The 25,422-nt window shown below is 30.9% G+C and overlaps 1 protein-coding gene across 2 annotated transcripts; it reads left to right on the forward strand.

Annotated features, from left to right (window-relative positions):
• On the forward strand, positions 1-25,422 carry LOC139491656 (uncharacterized). 2 transcript variants are annotated; one of them, XM_071279447.1, is made up of 10 exons: positions 1-122; positions 7,454-7,525; positions 8,114-8,234; positions 11,170-11,295; positions 12,384-12,611; positions 15,533-15,629; positions 17,618-17,751; positions 20,929-21,010; positions 21,906-21,945; positions 25,188-25,422. In XM_071279447.1, the coding sequence occupies exons 2-10, from the start codon at positions 7,482-7,484 to the stop codon at positions 25,306-25,308; spliced, it is 993 nt and encodes a 330-aa protein (XP_071135548.1). In that variant the 5' UTR covers positions 1-122; positions 7,454-7,481; the 3' UTR covers positions 25,309-25,422. The 2 variants fall into 2 exon arrangements, with proteins under 2 accessions (XP_071135548.1, XP_071135549.1); XM_071279448.1 differs by lacking the exon at positions 1-122 and adding an exon at positions 139-264.

Below are 25,422 nucleotides of genomic sequence, written 5' to 3' on the forward strand. Positions count from 1 at the left end.
CAATGACTACGAATGGCAGCTTCTTGCAGCAGCAGCAACAAAACTTTAAAACTTACTGTCACTTTACATCTTGCCTTACAAATAATACCATCAAATTATCGTCATCCAAGGGAAAACATATTGTAATTGTTTAATGCATTATTCAATTTTAAGGTTTTACAAAGGACTTGTTGTAAACAGTTTTTTTTCCAGATTTTTACATCTTGCCTGTTACAGAGAACACCATTAAATTATCGTTACCCAAGGCTGAGATTGAAGACTGAGGTTACTATATATCACAGAATACAGAATTACTATAGCATTATTCAATTTTAAGGTTCTACAAAGGACTTGTACACAGGTTTTTTCCAGATTTTAAGGTTCATCTGAGTAAAATTTGGTGTAATTACAGCCATATTAGCTAAAAGGTTATGATGAACCTTTAAACAATTTTATAAAATATTCACAGCCAAAATCACTCAAAAAAGTGCTGAATGATAAGAATTGGTTCAATAATTTAAAATCATCTAAACGGTCCAACGATTTACAGAAAAGGACCGAAAAGAACCGAAAAGAGGATATATTTATTATGTAAAGTTAAAACAATGTATATATACACGGTTTTTTTATATTGTTAACAATTCTTCGTAATTATATTTCAAATTTAGATTGTGCATTTATTGGGATATGTGAACTTACAAAAAAGAAACAATATAACTTGTTTTTTTAGTAATATTTTTTAATATATGTATGCTAAATTATTATTTATTTTTCATCAAGGATTTTAATCTTATCATTTTTTTAAATATTTGTTTACGTAGATGTAAGAAGGTGTGACAACCCTCTATCCAAGTCATAATTTGAACAAGTTAAATATTATAGGTCAAAGTACGGTCTTCAACAGGAAGCCTTGGCTCACACCAACTGACAACAAGCTATAAAGGGGCCCCAACAAATTACTAGGAGCCCTTAGTGAATAATTTTTTTTCACATGTAAGTTAAAATAAGTCCTGTCACAGTATAAGGTTTTCAATGATTTGCAACTTTCTAATTTCCTTCGATTACAAAAAAACATTGATTTTCATTTCGGTCCTTTTCGGTTCTTTTTGGTTCTTTTCAGTACTTTTCTGTAAATCATCGCTCTTTTCTGTAAATCGTCGAACCCTCATCTAAAATATATATTTACAATTTGGTGTCACGATATCTCAGTAGCATGTGTTCAAATCCTGGCAAGGGAAGAACAAAAATTTTGCGAAAGCAAATTTACAGATCTAACATTGTTGGGTTGATGTTTAGACGAGTTGTATACATAATGTACACAGCCAGCCATGTATCACCATCACTGCTGGTGATCCGATGGATAAATCTGTTGTAGAGTTGTCACTGGCTCAGAGGTACTAACAATATAAATATTCAATGCATATTTTGGTCCTTCAGTGATAATTTCTAGGATAGATGTATTGGTTAAAGCTGCGTTGATTGATCGATAAGGCTAAAATTCATTAACAAAATATGTATCTAGAGACAAATGATAGTTAATGAATACTTTTCTTCAATTTGCGTAATTTTAAATGTTCTTTTTACAAATGTATATCTGACATGCTGACCATACTCTGGGAACAGTTTATCTAACAGGAAATGAATCTGATATGCTTTTCAGTATAGAATTGATAAAATCTCGGACTCTACAAGACTTCCCTAGATTTTTGGATTTTGATAGCGTCTGACTGAAATATCATAGGAACTACTCAATAAATAAACTACATAAAATTTCGGGCCAATCATACCAATATTTCGGACCTAATTTCTATTTCAAAAAACAACGGCAGACATTATCTGTTAACTAAACTCTGTTCGTTACCGGTTAATAAGTTAAATAAAATTTTGGAGGATTGCAGCACAATTTCATATAGCAGTCCTAAGTATGAAATTGTTCAAATTATTATGGCATATTGTTATTCTAAATTATTTCCCAAAATTGATCGCCCTGAAGATCATAAAAAACATTTTATTAAAATTAAGTATGTCAATAAAGGCTTTGATTTTGTAAATATTGCCGGTATATTTAACGATCATTCTGTTAAAGAACAAATTCCTTGATATTTTGACAATACTGAGCTACCTCTTATTTGTTATATTTACAAGAAATCTACCCGGAAATTTGTGTTTAATTATAGTCAATTGTGTAAAGATGTTAATATCAGTGAAAATACACCTACTTCATGTAATTGCAGTAATTCCGAATATATTTATGGACCCATTTCCCATGTTATAACAGGAGATCTTAACATCGTTCAAGACCGAGAGTTAAAATCCTTCTTCAGTAAAGGACCTAAATATCTTCCCCCGTCTATTATTAATTGGAATGAGTGTCGTAATATCATCCACGACTCACTCCATACTTACTGTATGAAATGGATAAAACGGAAAAAAGCTGACAAAAAATCTTTGGACTCTTTTTTTAATTCAGTAATGAAGATAGTTGATATACGTATTCAACATTTTAAAGAACATTTTACTATTAACAATAACCACAATAAACCTATTTCTCGTATCAAACATAAACTAAAAGAACTAGCCAAGGAATTTGTTTTTGTCCCGGCCGATAAAGCTGCTAATAATATTATTATTGTTTGACGTAAATTTTACATTGAGGTTCTGAAAAAGGAAATCACCAATTCACCAACATTCCAACTGACTCCATTTTCAGAAAACGAAATCTGTAACAAACATAAACTTTTAGCCACCGCTTTACAAGCAGAGCTAAATACAATGAAAGTTCCAACTATGTATTGGCTTCCGAAGCTACACAAAACCCCTTACAAATATAGATTTATTTCGTCTTCAAGCCATTGTTCAACTACTAAATTGTCTATTCTTCTTACCAGCACACTTGGTACAATTAAAAACCTGATAATAAATTGTTCAAATAAGGCCTTCGAAAATAGTGGAATAAATTACTTTTGGAGTGTCAAGAACTCGTTGGAAGTACTTGATAAATTGCATGCTTATATTGGTGATTTTGAATCTGTTCAAAGTTTTGATTTTTCTACCCTGTATACCACATTGCCTCACATTCTCATTAAGAAAAAATTCACACACCTAATTAAATGGGCATTCAAAAAATCAGAATGTGAATATATATGTTCAAACTCTTTTAGGTCATTTTTTAGTAGCAATAAACAAAAAACCTATGTTAATTGGACATGCTTTGATACTATATATGCTCTTGAATTTTTACTAGATAACATTTTTGTTCGCTTTGGGGATATCGTCAGATTATCGGAATTCCAATGGGGACTAACTGTGCACCACTTATTGGGGACCTTTTTAACCGGATTTTTGTGACAAAAATGTCGGTTATTGATTTGGGGATGTACGCCGGGCGGTCGGGCGGGCGGCAATCAAATGTTGTCCGTGCATTAACTCATGAACCGTACAACCAAAGCTTTTAAAATTTTAATATATTGTTACTGACAACTAAATGAAGGTCAAGTTCAATAATGGCGATTTTGACTCTTACCATTCAGGAGTTATGGTTCTTGAAAGATTGAAAAATGGAGTTTCCAGTTGTGTCCGTGCATTTACGCATGAACTGTTCTACCAAAGCTTCCCAAATTTTAATATGTTGTTACTGATGACAAAATGGAGGTCAAGTTCAATAATGACGATTTTGACTTTTACCGTTCAGGAGTTATGGTTCTTGAAAGATTGAAAAATGGAGTTTCCAGTTGTGTCCGTGCATTTACACATGAACTGTTCTACCAAAGCTTCCCAAATTTTAATATGTTGTTACTGATGACAAAATAGAGGTCAAGTTAAATAATGACGATTTTGACTTTTACCGTTCAGGAGTTATGGTTCTTGAAAGATTAAAAAATGGAGTTTCCAGTCATGTCCGTGCATTTTCTCATGAACCATTCAACCAAAGCTTTTGAAATTTTAATATGTTGTTACTGATGACAAAATAGAGGTCAAGTTCAATAATGACGATTTTGACTTTTACCGTTCAGACGTTATGGTTCTTGAAAGATTGTGAAATGGCGTTTCCATTCACGTTGTTGCATTTACTCATGAACCATTCAATCTAAGCTTTTCAAATTTTAATATGTTGATACTGATGACAAAATGGAGGTCAAATTTGATATTGACGATTTTCACTTTCACCATTCATCAGTAATGGTTCTTGTGATATTGCCAGGACACAAAAAAATATTAATAAATCCGGTTTGCTGTCGTTGTGACAGCCTCTTGTTTTGTATTGTTATGAGTTACAATTTATGACAAAAATATGCAAAGACCCATCGAAACAACATCTGATAAACAAATTTAATAATACTTTTAGATATTTGGATGATATTTTGGCTCTCAATAATGACGACTTCAGTATGTATATTAATGAAATTTATCCTGTTGAACTTACTTTAAATAAAGCTAATACTAACAATGACCACTGCCCTTTTCTCGATCTTGATATCTATATCACTAATGGAAAGCTGAATACTAAAATTTATGATAAAAGGGATGATTTTTCATTTCCTATCGTTAATTATCCGTTTTTAGATGGTGACATTCCCTTGTCACCAGCTTACGGTGTTTATATATCTCAACTTGTACGATTCGCTCGTGTATGTAACAATGTTTTAGATTTTAACCAGAGAAATTTATGTATTACTGAAAAATTATTACACCAGGGTTTTCGATATCACAAACTAGTCAAAACTTTTACTAAATTTTATCATCGGTATAAAGACATCATTCGTAAATATAGCTCAACATGCAGACTTCTAATACGTTCAGGTATTTCACATCCAATTTTTTATGGAAATATTCTTTATAAAGCACAAAGGTGTCAGTATTCACCTCAGAAACTTACAAAACCTTTGAATAGACTTATTAAGAAGGGATATAATTACGATACTGTTGTCAAGTCATTAAAGATTGCATATTTTGGCGTTAATATTGAGTCACTGATAAGGTCTTTGCATCGGAACTAAACGCATTTATTCTAAAAACAGTTGTTGGCATGACACGGGTTATGTTCTTCTCATATATGTTATGATGGTATGATACTAAACCCCTAACGGGAAGGATTGTGCCTGATGTTCATATGATGAAATCATAATCTTTCAGTCAGTTTAATTGAAGTCTGGAGCTGGCATGTCAGTTAACTGCTAGTAGTCTGTTGTTATTTATGTATTATTGTCATTTTGTTTATTTTCTTTGGTTACATCTTCTGACATCAGACTCGGACTTCTCTTGAACTGAATTTTAATGTGCGTATTGTTATGCGTTTACTTTTCTACATTGGTTAGAGGTATAGGGGGAGGGTTGAGATCTCACAAACATGTTTAACCCGCCGCATTTTTGCGCCTGTCCCAATTCAGGAGCCTCTGGCCTTTGTTAGTCTTGTATTATTTTAATTTTAGTTTCTTGTGTACAATTTGGAAATTAGTATGGCGTTCATTATCACTGGACTAGTATATATTTGTTTAGGGGCCAGCTGAAGGACGCCTCCGGGTGCGGGAATTTCTCGCTACATTGAAGACCTGTTGGTGACCCTCTGCTGTTGTTTTTTTTTTTGGTCGGGTTGTTGTCTCTTTGACACATTCCCCATTTCCATTCTCAATTTTACATAACTCTGATCAAAAATAGATACAAGTTTTATCATTTAGTTATTTTGTCATAAAAAATTACCAAAATAAGTTTGATATATTTGATGTGAAGTGCTGTTTAATAGTTTCAGAATTTGTAAATCATCGCGACAAAGGCCGCCATTTTTTTATTACCTGGTTTTGCATTTTTCACACTTCTGTGATCAAATGCTTGCGATTTTATCAAATTTGAATTGACAGAATACAAGTTTGATGCACTTGCATCACGATAAAACTAGTTACATAAAATTGATAATATTAGAAATTATAAGGATAACAGCGAATCTGTTTTAAACACTTGTTCATTTCCGTATCGTATCTGTATTAACTTTGGCCCTGACGATAAAATCGACTACAATCAGGTAGTGTCAAGTCCCTTCAATATATATGTTCCTGCCATACTATACTTTTCACAACTATCAAGAACTATGACAATATTCCTAATGTGCCTTGAAATGAGGAACTCAAAAGTCACGTTTAAACAAAAAATCACTGTGTAGTGATATTTGACACTTTTCTATGATAAACAAGTTACTGAGCTTAACCATTTGTGTTAATTTAGAAAGTAGGGGAACACAGAATAAATGTGTACATTTGTAAAACTATGGCGCTATTAAATGTGTTCAAAGTATTAAATTTTTCAAAGATCTTATTGTGTTGAAAATGGGAAATTTTACCATGAGGAGTCGCATTACAAAAGGATACTCGGAGTTTATTAATTAACGGAAAAAGTAATCTGACTTTGTACCCAGAAATTTAACCACATATGTGAAAATGTCTCAGCTTTGAACTGGCCCTCGGAGCAAAAGTTTGTTACACTATTGAGAACCGATAACACTAGGATATGTTTTTGAACTGGACTTTTTGAAAGAAAATGTAGTTTATATATATAAATGTCTTCAACTGCATTCATAAGTATTCTTTAGTATTGTTAGACCTATTCATGTAGACACCATTTTTAAGTCAAAAGAGTTTTTGTGAAGCTCATGGCTGTTCCCTATTTTAATAACAGAATGTGGTCCTTCCTTCAAAAGTCTTTGAAACAACCCATCCATACCACTCTTTCTCCAGAAAATAAGAATATTTCATAACTTTAAAATATTTTTTACACAAAGACATTTGTTCCTACAACTTCTAAAAGCCTACATATAGGAAGTATTCCTGTTAATTAAGTGAACAAATGTTTTATACATGTATCTAAGACTAACTATAATATGAATCTACATAATGTTATATTGTCTTCAAATTTTATTTTGTTTTAAGAGAAATTGAAAAATGAATTTTATTATAAGAGATATTGAAAAATGAATTTTATTTTAAGAGATATTGAAAAATGAATTTAAGTTAATCAATGATAGTCAGGATAGTTCTTAGAAAACAAGGAGGCAAAAGATAAAAAAAGGATATTCAAACTCATACATATAAGTTCAAAACAAACTGTCAATGCCATAGCACAAAACAGACTGTCAATGCCATAGCACAAAACAAATAAACAACTGAGAAGTGAACCACAACGTAGAAAACTTAAGACTGAGCAACACCAATTACCCTACTAACATGAATTAAAATCTGGGTTGATCCCAGGTGTAACTGTCATGACTGTCGACAAAATTTTTTTTTTTAAAGAAACATATTTTGTTAAGAAATATACCTACCACATGTACCACAAAAGTATCATTATTTGGTTAAAAAAAATCACAGCACTTTTACAGTAATTGATTTTTTCACTGATCAGTTTAAATTTGAATTACATTGTATATGTATAAATTAAGACCAGTTTAAACTGGCCCAGTACATGTTTTACATCACTATTTTTTCAGGTTGTAAGCTACATGACCGCATTACATAATGCCCTTTCCTGACAACTTTCATTCACAGAAAACATTTAACAGGTACATGTACATGTAATTGAAGCATCAATGTAATAACAAAAGTTAACATAACAAGTGGCATAATACTGGATGATGAAACTACTTTAATATTGTGTATAAATATATCAAAGAAGATGGTGTGATCTGCACCAAAAATTTGGCTCTCTTTAAAAAAACTAATTTTTGTTTTTTCTTTTACTGCATGAACTATTTCGTATAGATTTTAAATTGACTAAAAAATAATCTTTAGGGAGCGAAAAAAATATTTCTAGAAAATATGTGGTTTTGAAAAAAAAAAATCTGAAAAAATCTGACTGCGTTCTCAAACATCATGCAAATAAACCAGTTCTGCTGTTTGAGAAGCTCATGCTCATAATATATATCAACATATATTTGTATAGGGCAAGTTAAAAATATCATAATTGATATGTATTCATACTTTATATCTCAGTTTCAAGCATATTTGTTTTAATGATATAATCAGTTGCACACAATAATGTATAAATTACAAATTAAAGATTTACACAGGCTTCTGATAAGACAAGGAGTATAATTATATTAGCTATTTAGTAGACACATTCTAGTTCTCATCAGGTCTTTTTGTTTCAGTTCAGAACAAGTTGTACCATACACTGCTTTAGAGGGAATGATGGAGGCAGATTTACCAAATGAAAAGGGTGCTGCAGAACACTCGCATGATAAAAATTCAATGGAATGTAGTGATGTAAAGGTATTCAATGGCAGAACATAAACTAGATTTGTGATTTTATTTTTTATGCAGTTGTTTTAGCATAATATTTTAAGTGCACTGCCGCTATTTCAGTTTCAACATATATTTTTTATTGAATTGCAGACATTATATAATAAGGCAAATAAAGTAGCTATATGTTTTTTACTTGCCAGATCATACTCGACTTTCTTATGGATCTATTTTGGCTATGAGGTTAACAGCACATTTAATCCAACAGGAAGTCACAATTAGGCAGAAAACACAAATGTGCTGTAAGATTTAATTTAGATAAATGTATATATTTTTCAGAGTGTGGTGATGTATTTGTAAACATAATGAGATTTGTTATGATTATACTACTTTGTGGTATTTTACTTCAAGGAACCAAAATATTGACCATATCATACCTTCTCTTTGCTCTATGTACAATTTTCAATTTTCCTAATTCACAGTGTACAAGCGGACAGTGACACAAAACGGAAGTTGCTGATCTGTCCGACGGCGATCGGCTCGTTGTTTTTCAAAAAAATATAGAATATCAACACAAAGTGTCCCATAATGGATTGTTCAGCAGCTCAAGGTAAGTGAATAACTACAATGATGTATTTTTGACCATTTAAAGCTTATTTTATACTTTTAGCATCAACCGTCTTTTTAAAATAACTCCTGATCATGAAGAGGGGTCAAAATTTTGCGATTTTTCGAGTCATAAATCTTAACAAAACTCCGAAAATTCAAACATTTTCAAGATTTTTAATCGATACATAGTTGAATAATCATATTCCGCATACACACACAAAAGTTTGGTTCATGCAATTTATCCACATTTAAACTTTATTCAACACAGATACTGTCTATGATTATATATGGAAAATATTTATAGATTATATATTCAGCTTGGATCTCGTGTCAATTAAAGGGGGACATTGGTCACTCTTCCAGAACCTTTACTCATGTCTGCTGCTCGTATTCATCGTTTGCGGACCTTTTTGTTAGATTCTCTACCGATATAATATTCTAATAAATGCATGGTGAATTCAGTACACATGTTCCCTATGACATGATCTTTCTAATTTAATGCAAAATTAGAGTTTTGATCCAATTTTACGGCCTAATGAACATAGAAAACGATAGTGCGAGTGGGGCATCCGTGTACTATGGTCACATTCTTGTTTAAAAGTTATTTTAAAACAACAGTAGATGATAGTGAGTGATGCAGCGCACTTAAGAACATCAATTAAATAATGTTTTGCTTATATTTTCAGATATACATGATGAGTACTAGTAATCCTTATAGTTGTACAACATGCTTGTTTTCGTGCAAATTGTTTAGAGAGAATTCATACCCAGATGAAAGATTAAAAAAAAAAGTAACTAGGGTTCCCAACCCCGGACCCCCGACCGCCTGGATCCGCAACTGCCTAAGCGATTACAAATACATGTATTAAGTAACGTGAATGTATTCATATTAATTTATTTAATCGATGATTTGTACATATAAGAATTGAATAATAACTCATACAGAATAAATGCAAGTTATGATAAAAAATTTAACAAGAAAGGCTTCGCCGCATACTTCATGTTAAATGTGTGTATATAAGTATTCTTACCTCTACTAAGGCAATAGGAAAACAAACTCATGGACCATTCAAGTACACCGTAACTTTTCAATTGATTCTTTTTGACTTGAATTCCAAGCCATGAGATTTGTTTGATTATTGGTGAAATTAGACGCAAACTGCGTGTAAAAAACTATTGTTTTGATTTTCTGTGTCAAACGTTTATAAATATAAAAAAGAAGATTTGGTGTAATTGCCAATGAGACAACTCTAAACAAGAGAACAAATTAAATGACACAGAAATGAACAACTATAGGTCACCGTACGGCCTTCAACAATGAGCAAAGCCCATACCGCATAGTCAGCTATAAAAGGCCTAGAAATAACTTTTGTTGCATGGTTGTATTTTTCATGAAAAGTTATTACCCCTATTTATGTTTTTAAGTGATAAAAATAACAATGTTCCACATGAATGTATGAATAAATATACCATAAAAATCACCTACGTGCCCCATTTTCCTAAAACAAACTAGAGAAACGTATATTAAATTTTCATGTGCATGCATTAACAATGCTTTTTATATGTAATAATCAGTAACATTTTATAAATGTTGATATTTCCTAGGAAATCGGTCATGAATGTGGATAAATTGCATGTTTCAATCTTACTTTTGCTTAAGATATCGATCATGAATATGACCAACGAATCGGACAGTATGAAAACATACGGTGGCAACGAGGCGGACAGTACACTTTGAATAGAAAAGATTCAATTGTGACAATATAATAAAAAAAAATGAACCAAACTTTTGTGTGTGTATGCGGAATATGATTATTCAACTATGTATCGATTAAAAATCTTGAAAATGTTTGAATTTTCGGAGTTTTGTTAAGATTTATGACTCGAAAAATCGCAAAATTTTGACCCCTCTTCATGATCAGGAGTTATTTTAAAAAGACGGTTGATGCTAAAAGTATAAAATAAGCTTTAAATGGTCAAAAATACATCATTGTAGTTATTCACTTACCTTGAGCTGCTGAACAATCCATTATGGGACACTTTGTGTTGATATTCTATATTTTTTTGAAAAACAACGAGCCGATCGCCGTCGGACAGATCAGCAACTTCCGTTTTGTGTCACTGTCCGCTTGTACACTGTGTAATTCTTAATTAAAAATATTTGAATTCTGTTGACTACTATGCATATTTTTTTAAAGTAACAATGAATCCTTACATGAAAAATTATAAAAGCAACAGTAAAATATGATAAAATTACATAGACTATATATTAGGTAGATTTGACTACGAAAAGTGGAACTTTACATGAAATGTATAAATGGATATAACATCTTTAAAATTTCTGGTTTGCTTTCAGATAGAGGTAAGCAGTCAACACCAACCAACTTATAACTCATGTGATTTAATTGAAGATGATAAGGATGTTTTACAACTTGAAACAGAGACCCAACAAGATGTGTCTGATAGTTTACATCCAAAAGAGGTACTATGGGAAATAATTGAATAAGGGAGATAATTTTATGTATTTTTTATTTTATTTTGGACACCAATGTTTCTTAAAGTTTCAAAATGAGATCACTTCGTGTACCAGAGAAACAATTTAAAACTCATAATTCTAAGAGAAACAAAAAAAAGGGGGCAAAAAAAACTATTAACGACTATAAGACAAAGAAGTCTATAAAGACTGATCAACAAGAACAGTTTTGTACAGTGTGAATGTCTATAAAAGGCAGTTAGAATTTCAACAAAGTTTGTGACGTTATACTTACACCATGTACTTAGATAAAATGAAATGCTAATAAACTTGTGACGTTTGATGTTGGTTGACATCATAGGTGCAAATTATATAAAATGTCTAATGTCAATATTAAAGCACCTTTGAAGATGCTTACCTTAAGAGTTATAATGATTATCTGTTCTTTACGAAAGTGTAATCATTAACACTTAAGTTACATCTTATACCCTGTAGTTTTATTTAACCTTTTTGTAATTAAATACTATAAAGGTTATACACATAGTAGTTTAGTGCTAATGAGATTCCTTGCCAGACAAAATTATTGAAAAAAAAGATAACTTGTCTTATCTTATTCACTTTTTCTACTATACTTCTTTAATATGTTCGAAATTACTTTGAAAAATGTTGTACTTTAAAATCAAAGCATAATAGGGACTGGATACTACAATAGAACCACTAATAAGAGTTTATGTACCTTCACATTTTCAAATCATAATTCTGCACATTGTCTTAACTTATCAAGTCTCCACCTAAAATTCAGCCTTGTGTGGATTAAACTTCACTTCTAGTATTTAATAAGAAGATGTGGAAAGACAATGAGATGGGCTTTCAACATAAGTCCAGTTAATTGTCCAAACAGAGAAGTCCAGGTGTCAACATTTCTTAACCACTGTCAACATTGTAATCAAACGTGAAAAGTATACCAAAAATACTGAAGGTAAATTCAAACAGGGGATATCTATAAAAACTGACCAAATCAAACTTTATCAACAAACAAAAGAAGTGCCATATGAACTGTGACATTGTCATGAATTTTAATTAAATATTTTTTTCAGTTTTCTTCAAACATGGACCAAGACAAAAACAACAATGTATGTTCTGATGACTTTAGTTTAGATCTTGATGAGGATTCTAATCAACATGATCCAAAACAGCACCAATACCCAAGTGGGTCAGGGACACAGCCATGGTGTCCAACATTCTCTGTACCATTAGATCCTGGAGATACAGATATGGGATATTCTAGTCATAGTGCATGCAGTAGCTGTCAACAGGGATCACAGGTTAGATCTAATACTGTTCATTCATTATTATACCAGAAGCTCTGTTAATAGTTTGAATATGTTCGTTATGAAATAGAATTTCCTTCATAATTTTAGTTAGAAGTAGAAGAAATTTTCTGTAACATTATTTCCTCAGGAACAAATACTACCACTGGAACAAAGATTACTGTATTTTTTCCTAACAGAATCAGACTTGGGGTAATTGTAATTGTAATCATTAATCAGCTGTAATTGATTACAATTTTTCAAGTAATTTGTGTAATCATTAATCAGCCAAAAATCTGATTAAATGTAATTTAATTTAATCAATTACTTTTCAAAATACCCTGTAATCATGATTACATTTTGATTACATTCTGATTACAATGAAAAAAATCTAAAATTGTGTTTTTGGTCATTAAATGAACCTCTTTGTTATTCATATTTGATAAATTTTTAACATACTAAAATGGTTTGGTTACTTTAAGCATGTCTACTTCAGTAAAAAATAAACTGTTACAGTATTGAAAAGTCATCACTAGCCTAAGCAGAGACATTTAATACAATCATATACCTTTTATCTTGGTAAAAGATATTGTACATACATGTATATTCATCGTTTTATAATAATCTTCATATCAATATTTGATAATAACTGTTATATATTCAAATAATACTTTTCTTTAACCCTAAATGAAAATCTTTTGTTGATTTTTGTGATTTTTGAATTGTCAAGTAGGAGACTAATTAAGGTTTGTTTTTATTGCAATTACCAATTGAGTATAGCTGTAGGGAAATATATATGATAAAAGATAAATCAGACATGAAAATTTATCTAATTAGCACAAACTAAATTAAAAGTTGGACAAATATGTTGTTTAATTTTTTTTGTATTTGGACTGGACATGTAAAATGCAATGATTTTTATTACTTACATATTTTTTACAATTTGATTAAACATTTCTATTAAAATTTAACATAGTTTTAACTGGTTACTTTATTTCATCCATATTTAAACTTCCATAAACTGCAGCTTGGAATACATATATTTATATATATATAAATTATGAAAGAGGTCAGAAGACAAACAAAAAACACTTGATTATGATATATCTTTATTAAATTTTATACAAAATAATTCAGAGATCATTTGTGATAAAGTGTAATGTTTATATATGTAGTGAAATTTGGTGTTTATTTAAATAGATGAAGTTTAGTTAATTTGAAATTATCCTTTTATAATTGAACCAAATAAAATACTTTCTCAAAAATGCTATAGTTATTTTGAATGTTTATCATTCACATCAAGTCATCATTCAAAATGTTTTGTTTTTAAATTCATTGTAATCAGATGTAATCATGATTACTTTGCCAATGTAATCATTAATTTAATCATATACTTTCAGAAATGATGTAATCATTAATTTAATTTAATCGTACAAATGACAAAGTAATTGTAATTTAATCAATTACATTGAATGTAATCGGACCCATCTCTGAACAGAATAAAGATAACAGAAAATTTGTTCCAATAGGAACAGATATAGTGGTATTGTTTTATAACACAGTTTTCAGTGGAACTACTGTAAGGTGAAAAAAATATTCATTTATATACTTAGCGAGTTGTTATTTTTTCACTACTTTTTAAATTTATTATTGCATTAAACTATTTTAAAGTGCTCCCTTCAATCACTATTATTGATTTGTACATACCATTCTCGATGGGGATATTTTTTCAATGATTGTAAAACTAGGCTAATATGGTCATAGAATAGACCCTTACCTAAAAGTAAAACATAAATGCTACTGAAAATCAAAATATGAACTAATTTATAACAGACTGCTTACAGGATAAATTATTTAACAAACACAAATATTAGAAAGACAATACACACCATTGAACAAAAGGCTTACAGCTTGGAACTATAGTTATATAATTCAGTATGTAACTGAGGTTGAAAAGATAAGTGTGCACTCAGTCTTGACCTTAAAAAAAATTGTAACAGTAAACAGTTTCATAAAGATGTATATAAAAAAAACAGCTTAAAAATCATTCTGAGGAAAGTGAGAAAAAAATATTTTCATGTCATGGTCATACAAAATCAAACCACTGGAGAAAATAAATGTTACCATCATACTTGAACTGTAAAAACTATACTGGTGTACTGGTTGACTTTGAACTAGTAAGTAGTTTTCAAATGTTGGTTCTGAAAGATATTTGTTGATAATCGTCAGAAAGATTTTAATAGTTATTTCTGAAATTTAGGTTGTATGGAAATGTCATTATTTAATATTTATTTTACGATTGTTTATTGAAAATAAAATGGGATCTGGTATGATTGCTATTATTTTAGACAAATATCCACCGGAGAAAAAAAATTAAGTTTTAGTAAGCAATTATAGCCCATTGTATTACCTTCAACAATGAGAAAAAAGCCAGAAATTGTGTGAGGGAAATTTTTTTCTCATGTCAGATTTCAGAAATTAAAAGAAAAAATGGTCAATTCGCAACAGCAAAGTGTATTGCACAAAAGCAAAAAAAAAATGAATATAAATTGAAATCATATAAACCAATTCTAAGTTCTTTGACAACAGTTTTTCTGTGTCAGAAAGTCAAACCTATTATGTGTTAAATATATGATCACATCATCACAATCCAAATTCAGACCTGTATCAAGTGCTTATATTGTGCCCATTTTCGTCCCAACTGTTCAGGGTTGACCCTCTGCTGTTGTATCCAGCTGTGCTGAGCAAAGCAATTTATTTGGTTACATAAGCTTTATACAATATTGACTTATAGATACATTTTCATGAGAATTGTACTTGTCCTGCACTTTTTTGTAAAACATGCTTATCTTGAGTATTTATGTATTTCTAATAATATGTATACATGTACATGTATATGAAAAATGTATGTTGACTGAGATATATTTTCATTAAAGACAGACAGTGGACAGAATATAAATTTCACAGATGTTGAGTATGCTGAAGACTGTTTTGATGGGGATGATGAAATGGAAGATTTACTGTTTCATTTTGGTAATTTTAATTCTGACTTTGTAAAAGATATGCAAAAGATACCAAAGGGACATTCAAACTTAATAGTTGACCGCACAATGACAATACCATGACAAAGAAAAGGAAAATGATCAAAAGACAAACAACAGTACACAATACACAACATAAATTTTTTTATCAAAAACTGAGCAACAAGGACCCTACCATAAACCGAGTTGATCTCAGGTGCTCTAGAAGGGGAAGCAGATCCTGCTCCACATGCTCCTATCTTAACAATTTCCATAAAATACTGATAAAAGGTTGATACCTAGAGGCTTATCTGTTTAGAATCAGAACTTTCACTTTGCTTCACTCTATTTGTTTGTTGTCCATGTTAGACTAAGTCAATCCCATAAGAGGTGGTGTTTAGTAACTTTCTATCATCCAATCAAATCTTTGCCTTTCAAAATTTTGGTATTTTTTACTATAGAACAAAAATTATCTGTAAAATGCAAAATATTTTCAATTTTGTTTAATTATTTAATTTCCTGACATGGTTACCATGGTAATCCTAACCGTATGGTAAACATTTCTCAACTGAGCAAGACAATATAGTTTTGTGGTTTATTCATGTTTTATAATATAAATATGATATAATTTGGTATATTTGCCAATGAGACAACTCTTCGCAAGAGACAAAAAGACACAGAAATTAACACCAATAGGTGACTACAGCCTTCAACAATGAGCTAATAAAATTGAGAATTGAAATGGGGAATGTGTCAAAGAGACAACAACCCGACCATAGAATAAAAAACAACAGCAGAAGGTCACCAACAGGTCTTCAATGTAGCAAGAAATTCCCGCACCCGGAGCCGTCCTTCAGCTGGCCCCTAAACAAATATATACTAGTGCAGTGATAATAAACGCCATACTTATAACCAAATTGTACACAAGAAACTAAAATTAAAATAATACAAGACTAAACCCATACCGCATAGTCGGCTATAAAAGGCCCTGAAATCACAAATGTTAAATTTTCAAACGAGAAAAAACTAATGGCCTAATTAATGTACAAAAAGAAAGAATGAAAACAAATATGTAACACAGCAGCATACATCAACCACTCGATTACAGGCTCCTGATGTCAGTTGATTACACAATAAATCAGCAAAACTTTCAACCAATTGTGTTAATAATCAAAATGCCATGTTGTCACTCAAAATGATTGGCTGATTAAAAAAATGCATAAAAAGCTATTTAATCAAGACTTCAATTAGGATGTTTTCAGAACTTTCACCAGCAACATACAAATCGGACAGGGCAAAAAAATCTGATTTTGATCAGATTGCCAAAAGGCAAGCCTACATGTATTTATTACAATGTTCCCACCATTATTTATTATGAAATATCACCATAGCTTTTAAAAAGTATGGCTCCCCTAAAATACAATCATATCATTTATAACACATTCTATTTTAAAACTTATTAACATGGTACCATGGTGGTATGCCTACAGGAGAATGTTGCTAAATTTAAGCTTGGGCTCATTAGGGGAGATTTATTTTAAAAGCAGTACAATAAAAAAAATATTCTAATAAAGCTTCACATTCCACAGATTATACCATTAGAAAGATTATACCTTTTGACAGTAACTAAATCCTCTTCTGTAATTACAGCTTATAATCTTCATATGGTCCAGTAGTGGGTGGGAAATTTTAATGAACTTTATATAAGCCAGATTAGTTAATGATAGCATTGCTTTCAGTTGGTTTTTTTTACCATGATACAAATTGGAAAATACCAAGAGGACATCCGAAACTCATATTAAGGCAAAGAGAAATTGACATGGTCATGGCAATAAATGTATGACATCAAAAAAGCAAAAAAGTGCATGAAATACTTCATAAGAAAACTGAGCAACACAAACGTTAAGTCTGTCAAGATCTAGGGAAGTAATGAGGAAAAGTGTAGTGTTATGTATAAACCTTATTGTATTGCTAGTGATTAATATATTGACATTTTTTTAGATAGATTCTTTAGGAATAGATATGAGGAACTTTTAACTGAACAAGGGATGCATGTTAGACAAATCATAAAGAAAGCATCCAAAACCTATGATGATAAATGTTGTATAGCAGACACAGATCCCAGTTCTGTTGAGGTGATTATAAAAGAGAAAATATATGGGATACTGTGGATTCATCATTATTTGTTGGATACTAACTTTCATGGGTAAGGGTAACCCACCAGTTCAAATGTTCAACAAACTACTAACTTTCAATAGGCTTTGCATGCAAAGATTTGTCAAACCATGAATTCAAATATCCACAAAAATGAAAGTTTTCCTCAATCCACAAAAAATGATACCCAAGAAAAATGACTGCAGTTCATATATATGATTAGATATTCCACATATCTGGACATCAAATTAAAGTCTAGTGTTAAGCCTTTGAAGATAAACTTTTAATTGATGATGGACGTAGAAATAATTGACATAGTTTCTTTGATTTTTTTTAAATAAAGTTCAACAATTAGTTTCAAAATTCATTTGAAAAAAAAATGCATATTTTTAGAAATGAAGGTTTTAACTTTCACAATTTCTTATTGAAAAAAATCAGTCATCGGCAAATAAAAAACAAACAAAAAATATCTTTCAGAACATAATCACTTTCACGTGATTTATTTAGATCAAATACTTTGTAGACAAAAAAGGTATTTGTAGTCTTATTTTCTTGCTATGTTACAATATTACTGGTAATTTTTATTTTGCTGAAAATTATTGTACAAGTTCATTTAATTAACAAATAATTTATACATATACATGAAATAAAGTATACAAATTTGCGGGCCCTTCCAAAATAACCCACATACTGGTAAGTTAAATTTGTAATAAAAATAAAAATAACTCACTAGTACAGTACCAGTAATAAAAAATAAGGGATGGGCGGGGTAGGTAACTGATCAAAAATATATCTACTAATGAATACAAAGTACCTTAAAAGTACTCGCTGAATTAGGTTAAATCCTAATTGATAGGACAGAATTTTGAAATGTTGACGAACTTCGCATATAATTATGAGGGTTTTTATAGAATTAAAAACTACGTACATTTAGTTATCTCCCCTGGAAAAATCACAGAATTTGTTTAGAAGTCAGCATTGGCTTTGATTTTTTACTTTATGTTTGCAAATCTAAAAAAGATAATATTCTGAATTAAAATAAACACATATCCAAGATGCGGCTACTATAAGTACTCAATATAACTCTTACTTTAACATTGCAAAAAGTAGTTGCATTCTGTAATCACTAGCCAGGCAACACTGTGGTTGTGAGTTTGAATCCAGCTCGTGCGGGTCAACTTGATTCCAACCTTAATTGACTAGAATTGCAAGTTTTCCTATTGAAGGTCAGTGGTTTTCTCCTGGCACTCCAGCTCCCTCCACCAATAGAAACTGTCCATCACGAAACAGTCTGAAAATGGTGCTTAAGGGCATACGATACAGTAGAGATCCGTCGTTGATTTTTTCCTAAAATTTTGATAGTAGGTCAATTTTAATGTGTACTTTCCAAATATGAAAAGAAAAAAGTACCTTCATGACTTACTTTTTGAGATAATTTGGTTCGAAATTTGCATATTTGGAAGAAAATTCCCGAAAATTCATAAATAATGACTTTTAAAGAAAGTAACAATACTTTTGAACAAAAAGTCATAACTTAACCGGGTTTTTTGTAAAGCGTTCCCTTGATCCATGGCAGCTACATGCTGGAACAAGTTTAAGGTTAAACCAAATTATCATTTTCCGGATTTAGATTGATATATGCGAAATGAAGAAATTGACCATATTTTTGCGTCTTTTGGGAAGTGCAGAAAAAAATTGATCGTTGATTTTTTCTTGAAATTTTGGGGGAGTTTTCTTGAAACAGTACTTGATTGATTCCAAAAGAAAAAAATATGGGTCCATGTGCTTGTTTTTTCAATAAAAGCCATATACCTTAAATTTTTACGACGTCTGTCAGTATGGCGCTAAATTACGTTATATAAAGTTTTAATCGCACCAACGTCGTGTAATCATTCCCGCCGTACACGACTACGCTGTCAAGTATATGAAGGTGTTTTCCAAAGCGTTGATACTTATCATAAAAATTCATAAGATGGTTATTCATAAAATCGCTAAACATTTGTGCTAAACATGAGGCTAAACATTTACGAAACGGAATTTGGACAGGAACCTTTTCATAATAAAAAAAGGATATAAAAAATATAAATATTTGCCCCTGGACATTAAGCAGATATTAATAGATATATAGAAGATGTGGTATGAGTGGCAATGAGGCAACTCTCAATCCAGGTAACAATTTATAAAAGTAAACCATTATAGGTCAAGGTACGGCCTTCAACACGGATCCTTGGCTCACACCAAACAGCAAGCTATAAAGGGCCCTAAAAATTACTAGTGTAAAACCATTCAAACGGGAAAACCAACGGTCCAATCTATATAAAATCTATACTCATAATTAGCTATTGCAGCTTTTGTCATGTTTGTGCTGATGTCAAAAATAGCAGGTTCTTTTGTTCCGTAATGTGTCTTATTTGTTAAAATGTTATTCAGCCTGTTATAGTTTAAGCAACGAATAGTAGGATAGCTCCGAAATCCTTGCAATTTTTCTTTCTCTTAGTACGTTGAACGGATTCTGTTTGGCCGTACAGTTTTGGCAGTTATTCAGTGCTTTTGCCAGACTAAAAAGCTCCACAATTTTTCTTCCGTCTTTCCATGTTATACTGTCAGAACTCTCTTCTGTGTCTTTTACCTTTTCTTTTCAATTCGTCATGCAAAGTTGTATTTGATTTATTTTTGTTCATCTCCAGTATTTCCTTTGATCTCATTCCTCTTCAGCGGATTTCGCCGTCTTTTAGAAACAACATGGCCGCTTTTTTAGCAGGTACTTTTTTGAAATTCGCGCAACCTGATTATGACGTCAGTGAATATTCCGCGAAAATATGACTTCATTTAAAGCGACGTCGCGAAATGTTAACGTTCTTATTAGAAACATCGTGAAATTACAACCTTCTGGTTACCAACGTCGCGAAAACAACACGAAAAGTTTTGAAAACATTATTATCTGCCCCTGCTACTGTATCGTATTCCCTTAAAAGTGGTATTAAAACATCAATCAATGTATGAAATTGTTGCCACTGAATGTTTAAAAAAGCAACAATCAATTAATAATTCAAATATATTCTGAATATTTCTAGTTAAATTAATTGTCTGAATAAGTAATAAAATTTATTTTGTTTATAAGTTTTGACAAAATATAAAATGCCTGACTTTTCTTGTAGGTGACCGATAAAGCAACACAAACAGTTGTGGTGGAAAAATTTAGTCTACCACCAATCATTATTGAGGATCCCTCTTGTCAAGGTAATACATATATATATGCTTTAAACCAGTACAAGCAGAACTTTGGTATTTAGATATGCAATGCCTATCTATGAGCAAATAAACCAGGTAAATCAAACCACTGTTAGAAGAATCTGTACCCTTTCACAATTTTGGTGAGGTTTATGTTTGCTTTATTTAGTATTTAGTTTTCTTTGTTAAGTTTTGTAGACTACTGTTTAAGTCTTTTCATTATTATACCCTGCTTTAAAAAAAATGATGGTCAACTGTTTCATATCTGTCTGGCCATCTGTCTGTCTGTCCCATGAATATTTTTGGTCATGTCAGAGTCGGCTATACCCTGTAATGTGTTTTCAGATTCTTCACTCAACAACTTCCTGTTTATGCTAACATCATTTTACACATTACATACAAGTTAAAAAGAAATCATCACAGTTTTCTAAGGAACTACATTACAAGGATTTCTGAAATTTGGTATCAGGTTTTTTTATGAATAACTTACATATTTTAATACTATTAGAATTATCCAGTTGTGGCAGGGGTATCATCAGTTTAACTTGGTTTTTTTTTGCCATAGCATAGTAATTTGTATTTGACTTATAAGTTTGAATATCTCTTTGGTATCTTCCAGCACTCTTTAAATATCTGTTCACTATCTTACATATCCAAATATCTTTAAAGAAAATTTCCATATATTTGGCTCCCATTTAATTCTATATAGTTGACAACTACACATAAATACACATTATGGATTCCTGGCATCAGAAATAAGACACAATAGTACAGTAGTAGTACTGGTAGTCATTTACAAGAAAGAAAAGACTAGAAAAGTCGGCAGGTCTTTAATTGCAGCAATCTCTGGTCTTTACTTAAATTAAAAATTGTTTTGTACAATGAAGTTGATTTTGCTTTTCAGCATTGGAAAGATTAGAAGACCATAACAAAATACCTACCAAGTAAGTTCAGCTGTGATAAATAACATGTAATATTTTTTTTTTTTCGCATCCAACTTTTTATGCCCCCTTTTACACTTAACCATGCATATCTTCATCTGTCTGTCATAATGCTAAGAGCCAAGACTCACAGAGTTAGAATATGGACAGTGAGTCACTTACTGTATAGAGATTTCTTTTCCACATATTAACTTGATACATATACATAGACAATAACTGTTTAGTGTCTTTAAATATCAGCTGTATTTGTACGAGGCTAGGAAACAAGGTGTATGCGAGCTTTTAGCGAGCTACTACACCTGTTTCGAGCCGAGTACAAATACAGCTGATATTTAAAGACACTAAACAGTTATTGTCTTTATCCTGAAATTTATTCTGTATATTGTTTGTGTTTTGAAAGACACAAAAACTAACATATTTAGCATTTATTTTCGATTTGTAATCCCTTGAGGCCCGCGTAGTAATAACAAAATCACACATTACGCTGAAGACGGGTTCGCAAAAAAGGATCTCGAATGGTCAACAATAATACATCGCTCCAGGTGAATAATTATCTATTTTAACATAACAACTAATTTCAACAGTAAAAACAAATGACAAAACATTGACAAATTTGAAACAGAAGTGTACGAGTTGTCCTACGCTTCAGACTTGACATTCACTAAACATGCATGCTGAAATTGACATGGTTGATTTTGTAACACAATCATACACATTCAAGTTTAGAAATCGACAATTGTCATCGTCATTGGAATGCAACTGGAATACACATTCTGAGGTCACACAGGTTCAAACAATACTCAGTCCGGCAGTGGGCGGAGCTTTAAAGTGATATCTGTATAGTATACAGATACAGCATAGCGATATCTGTAGGGCTGTATCTGTATAGTACGACACCCAATTGCAGGATAAAAACATGTATCTGTATGCAGATTATTCCTGAAATCACCATAATTAATCTTGCTTTTTTGTCCATTCTCAAAAAGTTTCAAAATAAATGCACACTTTAATTTCTGAATTTACAGTACATAAAACTCTGTAAATAATAAGTAGGAAGTTAAATAGCAAATATAACGAAATCCAAGGAAAATTCTAAATGGAAAGTCCTTAAGCTAATGGCACAATCAAAAACTCAAACACATTAAACGAAAGGATAACAATTGTCATATTCCTGACTTGGTACAGGTATTTTCTTATGCAAAAAAATGTGGATTCAGCCTGGATTTATAGCAAGCTAAACCTCTCGCTTGTATAAAATAAAGGCAACAGTAGTATACCGCTGTTCAAGACTAACAGTCAAACAGTCAAACAGTCAAATAAAAGAACACGTTTAATTTAATAAATCTATTTTGACTTGTACATGAACAATTGACTAAAGTTACTACTACCTACCATTATTGTCATTTTTAGATGTACCACTTTGTGTACTTTATTATATGATTTCTTGAATTTTATACTAAGTACAAATATTAATATGATATGACCTTTCTAATTTTAATGCCAAATTAGAGATTTTAGTGCGGATTGGGCATCCTTGTACTTAGGTCACATTCTTGTTTACAAATGACTGAGCTTAACCATTTGTAGTGATTAGTTAAGTAGAGGAATATAAAATAAATGTGTAAAAACTATGGAGCTATTAGAAACGAGTGGCTGGTGAAAAATAATGTTCATCCAATTCTTGAACCAATGCATGTATATGTTGTGTACAAAATGTAAGTTTGTACAAATTATAATTTGTACAAGGTTTTTGTATAAGTTATATTTTACCACCTACCTTCTTGCAACAGGTGATACAGGTTTAACTTATAAAATGTACCAGTGTAATGTTTTAAATTCAAAAAAATATACGTCAACCTAACATTTAGTGCTATTCTCCTTGCCTTCAAACTTGAAATGAGGATACCTGAATGGTTTAAATTCTAATTTTATTTTTTTCCTTATACCATATTCATATCGATACAAAATCTTTGTGAGGTCTTATAATGTTTATGTATCAATGCTCAGTATTAGACTGTATCATGAAGTTGTGAAAAATTGACAGAAATATGCAAAGCAAAAGACTGTGTGCTTGCATCAAGCAGGTCATAAAACACTGATAACTTGTACAAAAATGCTGTACAAATTATAATTTGTACAACATTACAACTTGTATACAACATATATATCATAAACTTAGTCCTCTGTGCACGATTTTATCATTTTTTACGCAAATATATCGTATAATCGTCAATTTTTTTTCTATCTGTCTGTTATGATTTAACAAATATGACTACTCATTAAAATGTCGTGTTTTGAAGCCGAAGTTTACCGATTGTCACCTTATAGTAAATAATCAACGAAAAGCATGGGTATTTAGCACGTGTTTAACATATACAATCAATTGTTTATTTTAATGACAGATTCATGCGTATTGCTAAAACCGTTTTTTTACGAGGAGGGTCACGCTTAGGTCACTATGCATACGGAAAATGTCGGCGAATTGCTTCCTGGCAGCAAGCAATTAAAAATAAGTAAACTTCTTCTATATGTGGACAAATTAAAGAATTTTCCTCAGAAAAAAGTATATGTACATAAGTTGTATAATGAAAACTATCCATTTAGTTTTAAATAAACATATGCATATTTTCTTTCAATTTGAGGTTTCATATGACTTTAAATGTGTTCAAAGTATTAAATTTTCAAAGAACTTATTTCGTTAAAAATATTTTTTAACACGAGGAGTCGCATCACTAAAGTATGTTAGGGTTTGAAAATTTACGGAAAAAGTAATCTCACTTGGTACCCCTAAAACTTTGCCACACATGTTAAAATGTCACAGCTTCGAAACGAGCTATCATACATATCCAAGTTTACGATATGGACTGAGCTACAAAAATGCTCCCATTACCGCCTATGCAAAAACAATTAAAGTTATTGACCCATTTGTAGTTTAATATCTTAGTATTTGTACTTATTATTTTAGTATTTTTACCTTCTATTTTAGTATTTGTATTTTCTGTTTTAGTATTTGTACTTTCTATTTTTATAGTATTTGTACTTTCTATTTTAGCATTTGCACTTACTGTATTAATATTATTTGTACTTACTCTATTAATATGTGTACTTACTATATTAATATTTGTACTTACTATATTAATATTTGTTCTTTCTATTTTAGTATTGGAACTTACTCTATTAATATTTGTACTTACTATATTAGTATTTGTACTTACTCTATTAGTATTTGTACTTTATATTTTCAGATCACTACCTTTGGACCAGCCAGGAACAGCATGTTTATCAAAAGACAAACAGTTTCTTAAAATACTGTCTCTTACATGTGCAGTGTCAAATCTGTTACATAGAAAAGAATATAAAATGTAGTGTTTTGTTGATATAAATATACTAATTTAAAGGTTAAATGTATAACAGATGTGACTATACATGTACTAATGTATATAAAACTGCAGTTATACATGCTGTGCATGCAGTAAGAAA

This window comes from Mytilus edulis, chromosome 10, assembly GCF_963676685.1.
Source record: "Mytilus edulis chromosome 10, xbMytEdul2.2, whole genome shotgun sequence".
Taxonomy (NCBI): domain Eukaryota; kingdom Metazoa; phylum Mollusca; class Bivalvia; order Mytilida; family Mytilidae; genus Mytilus; species Mytilus edulis.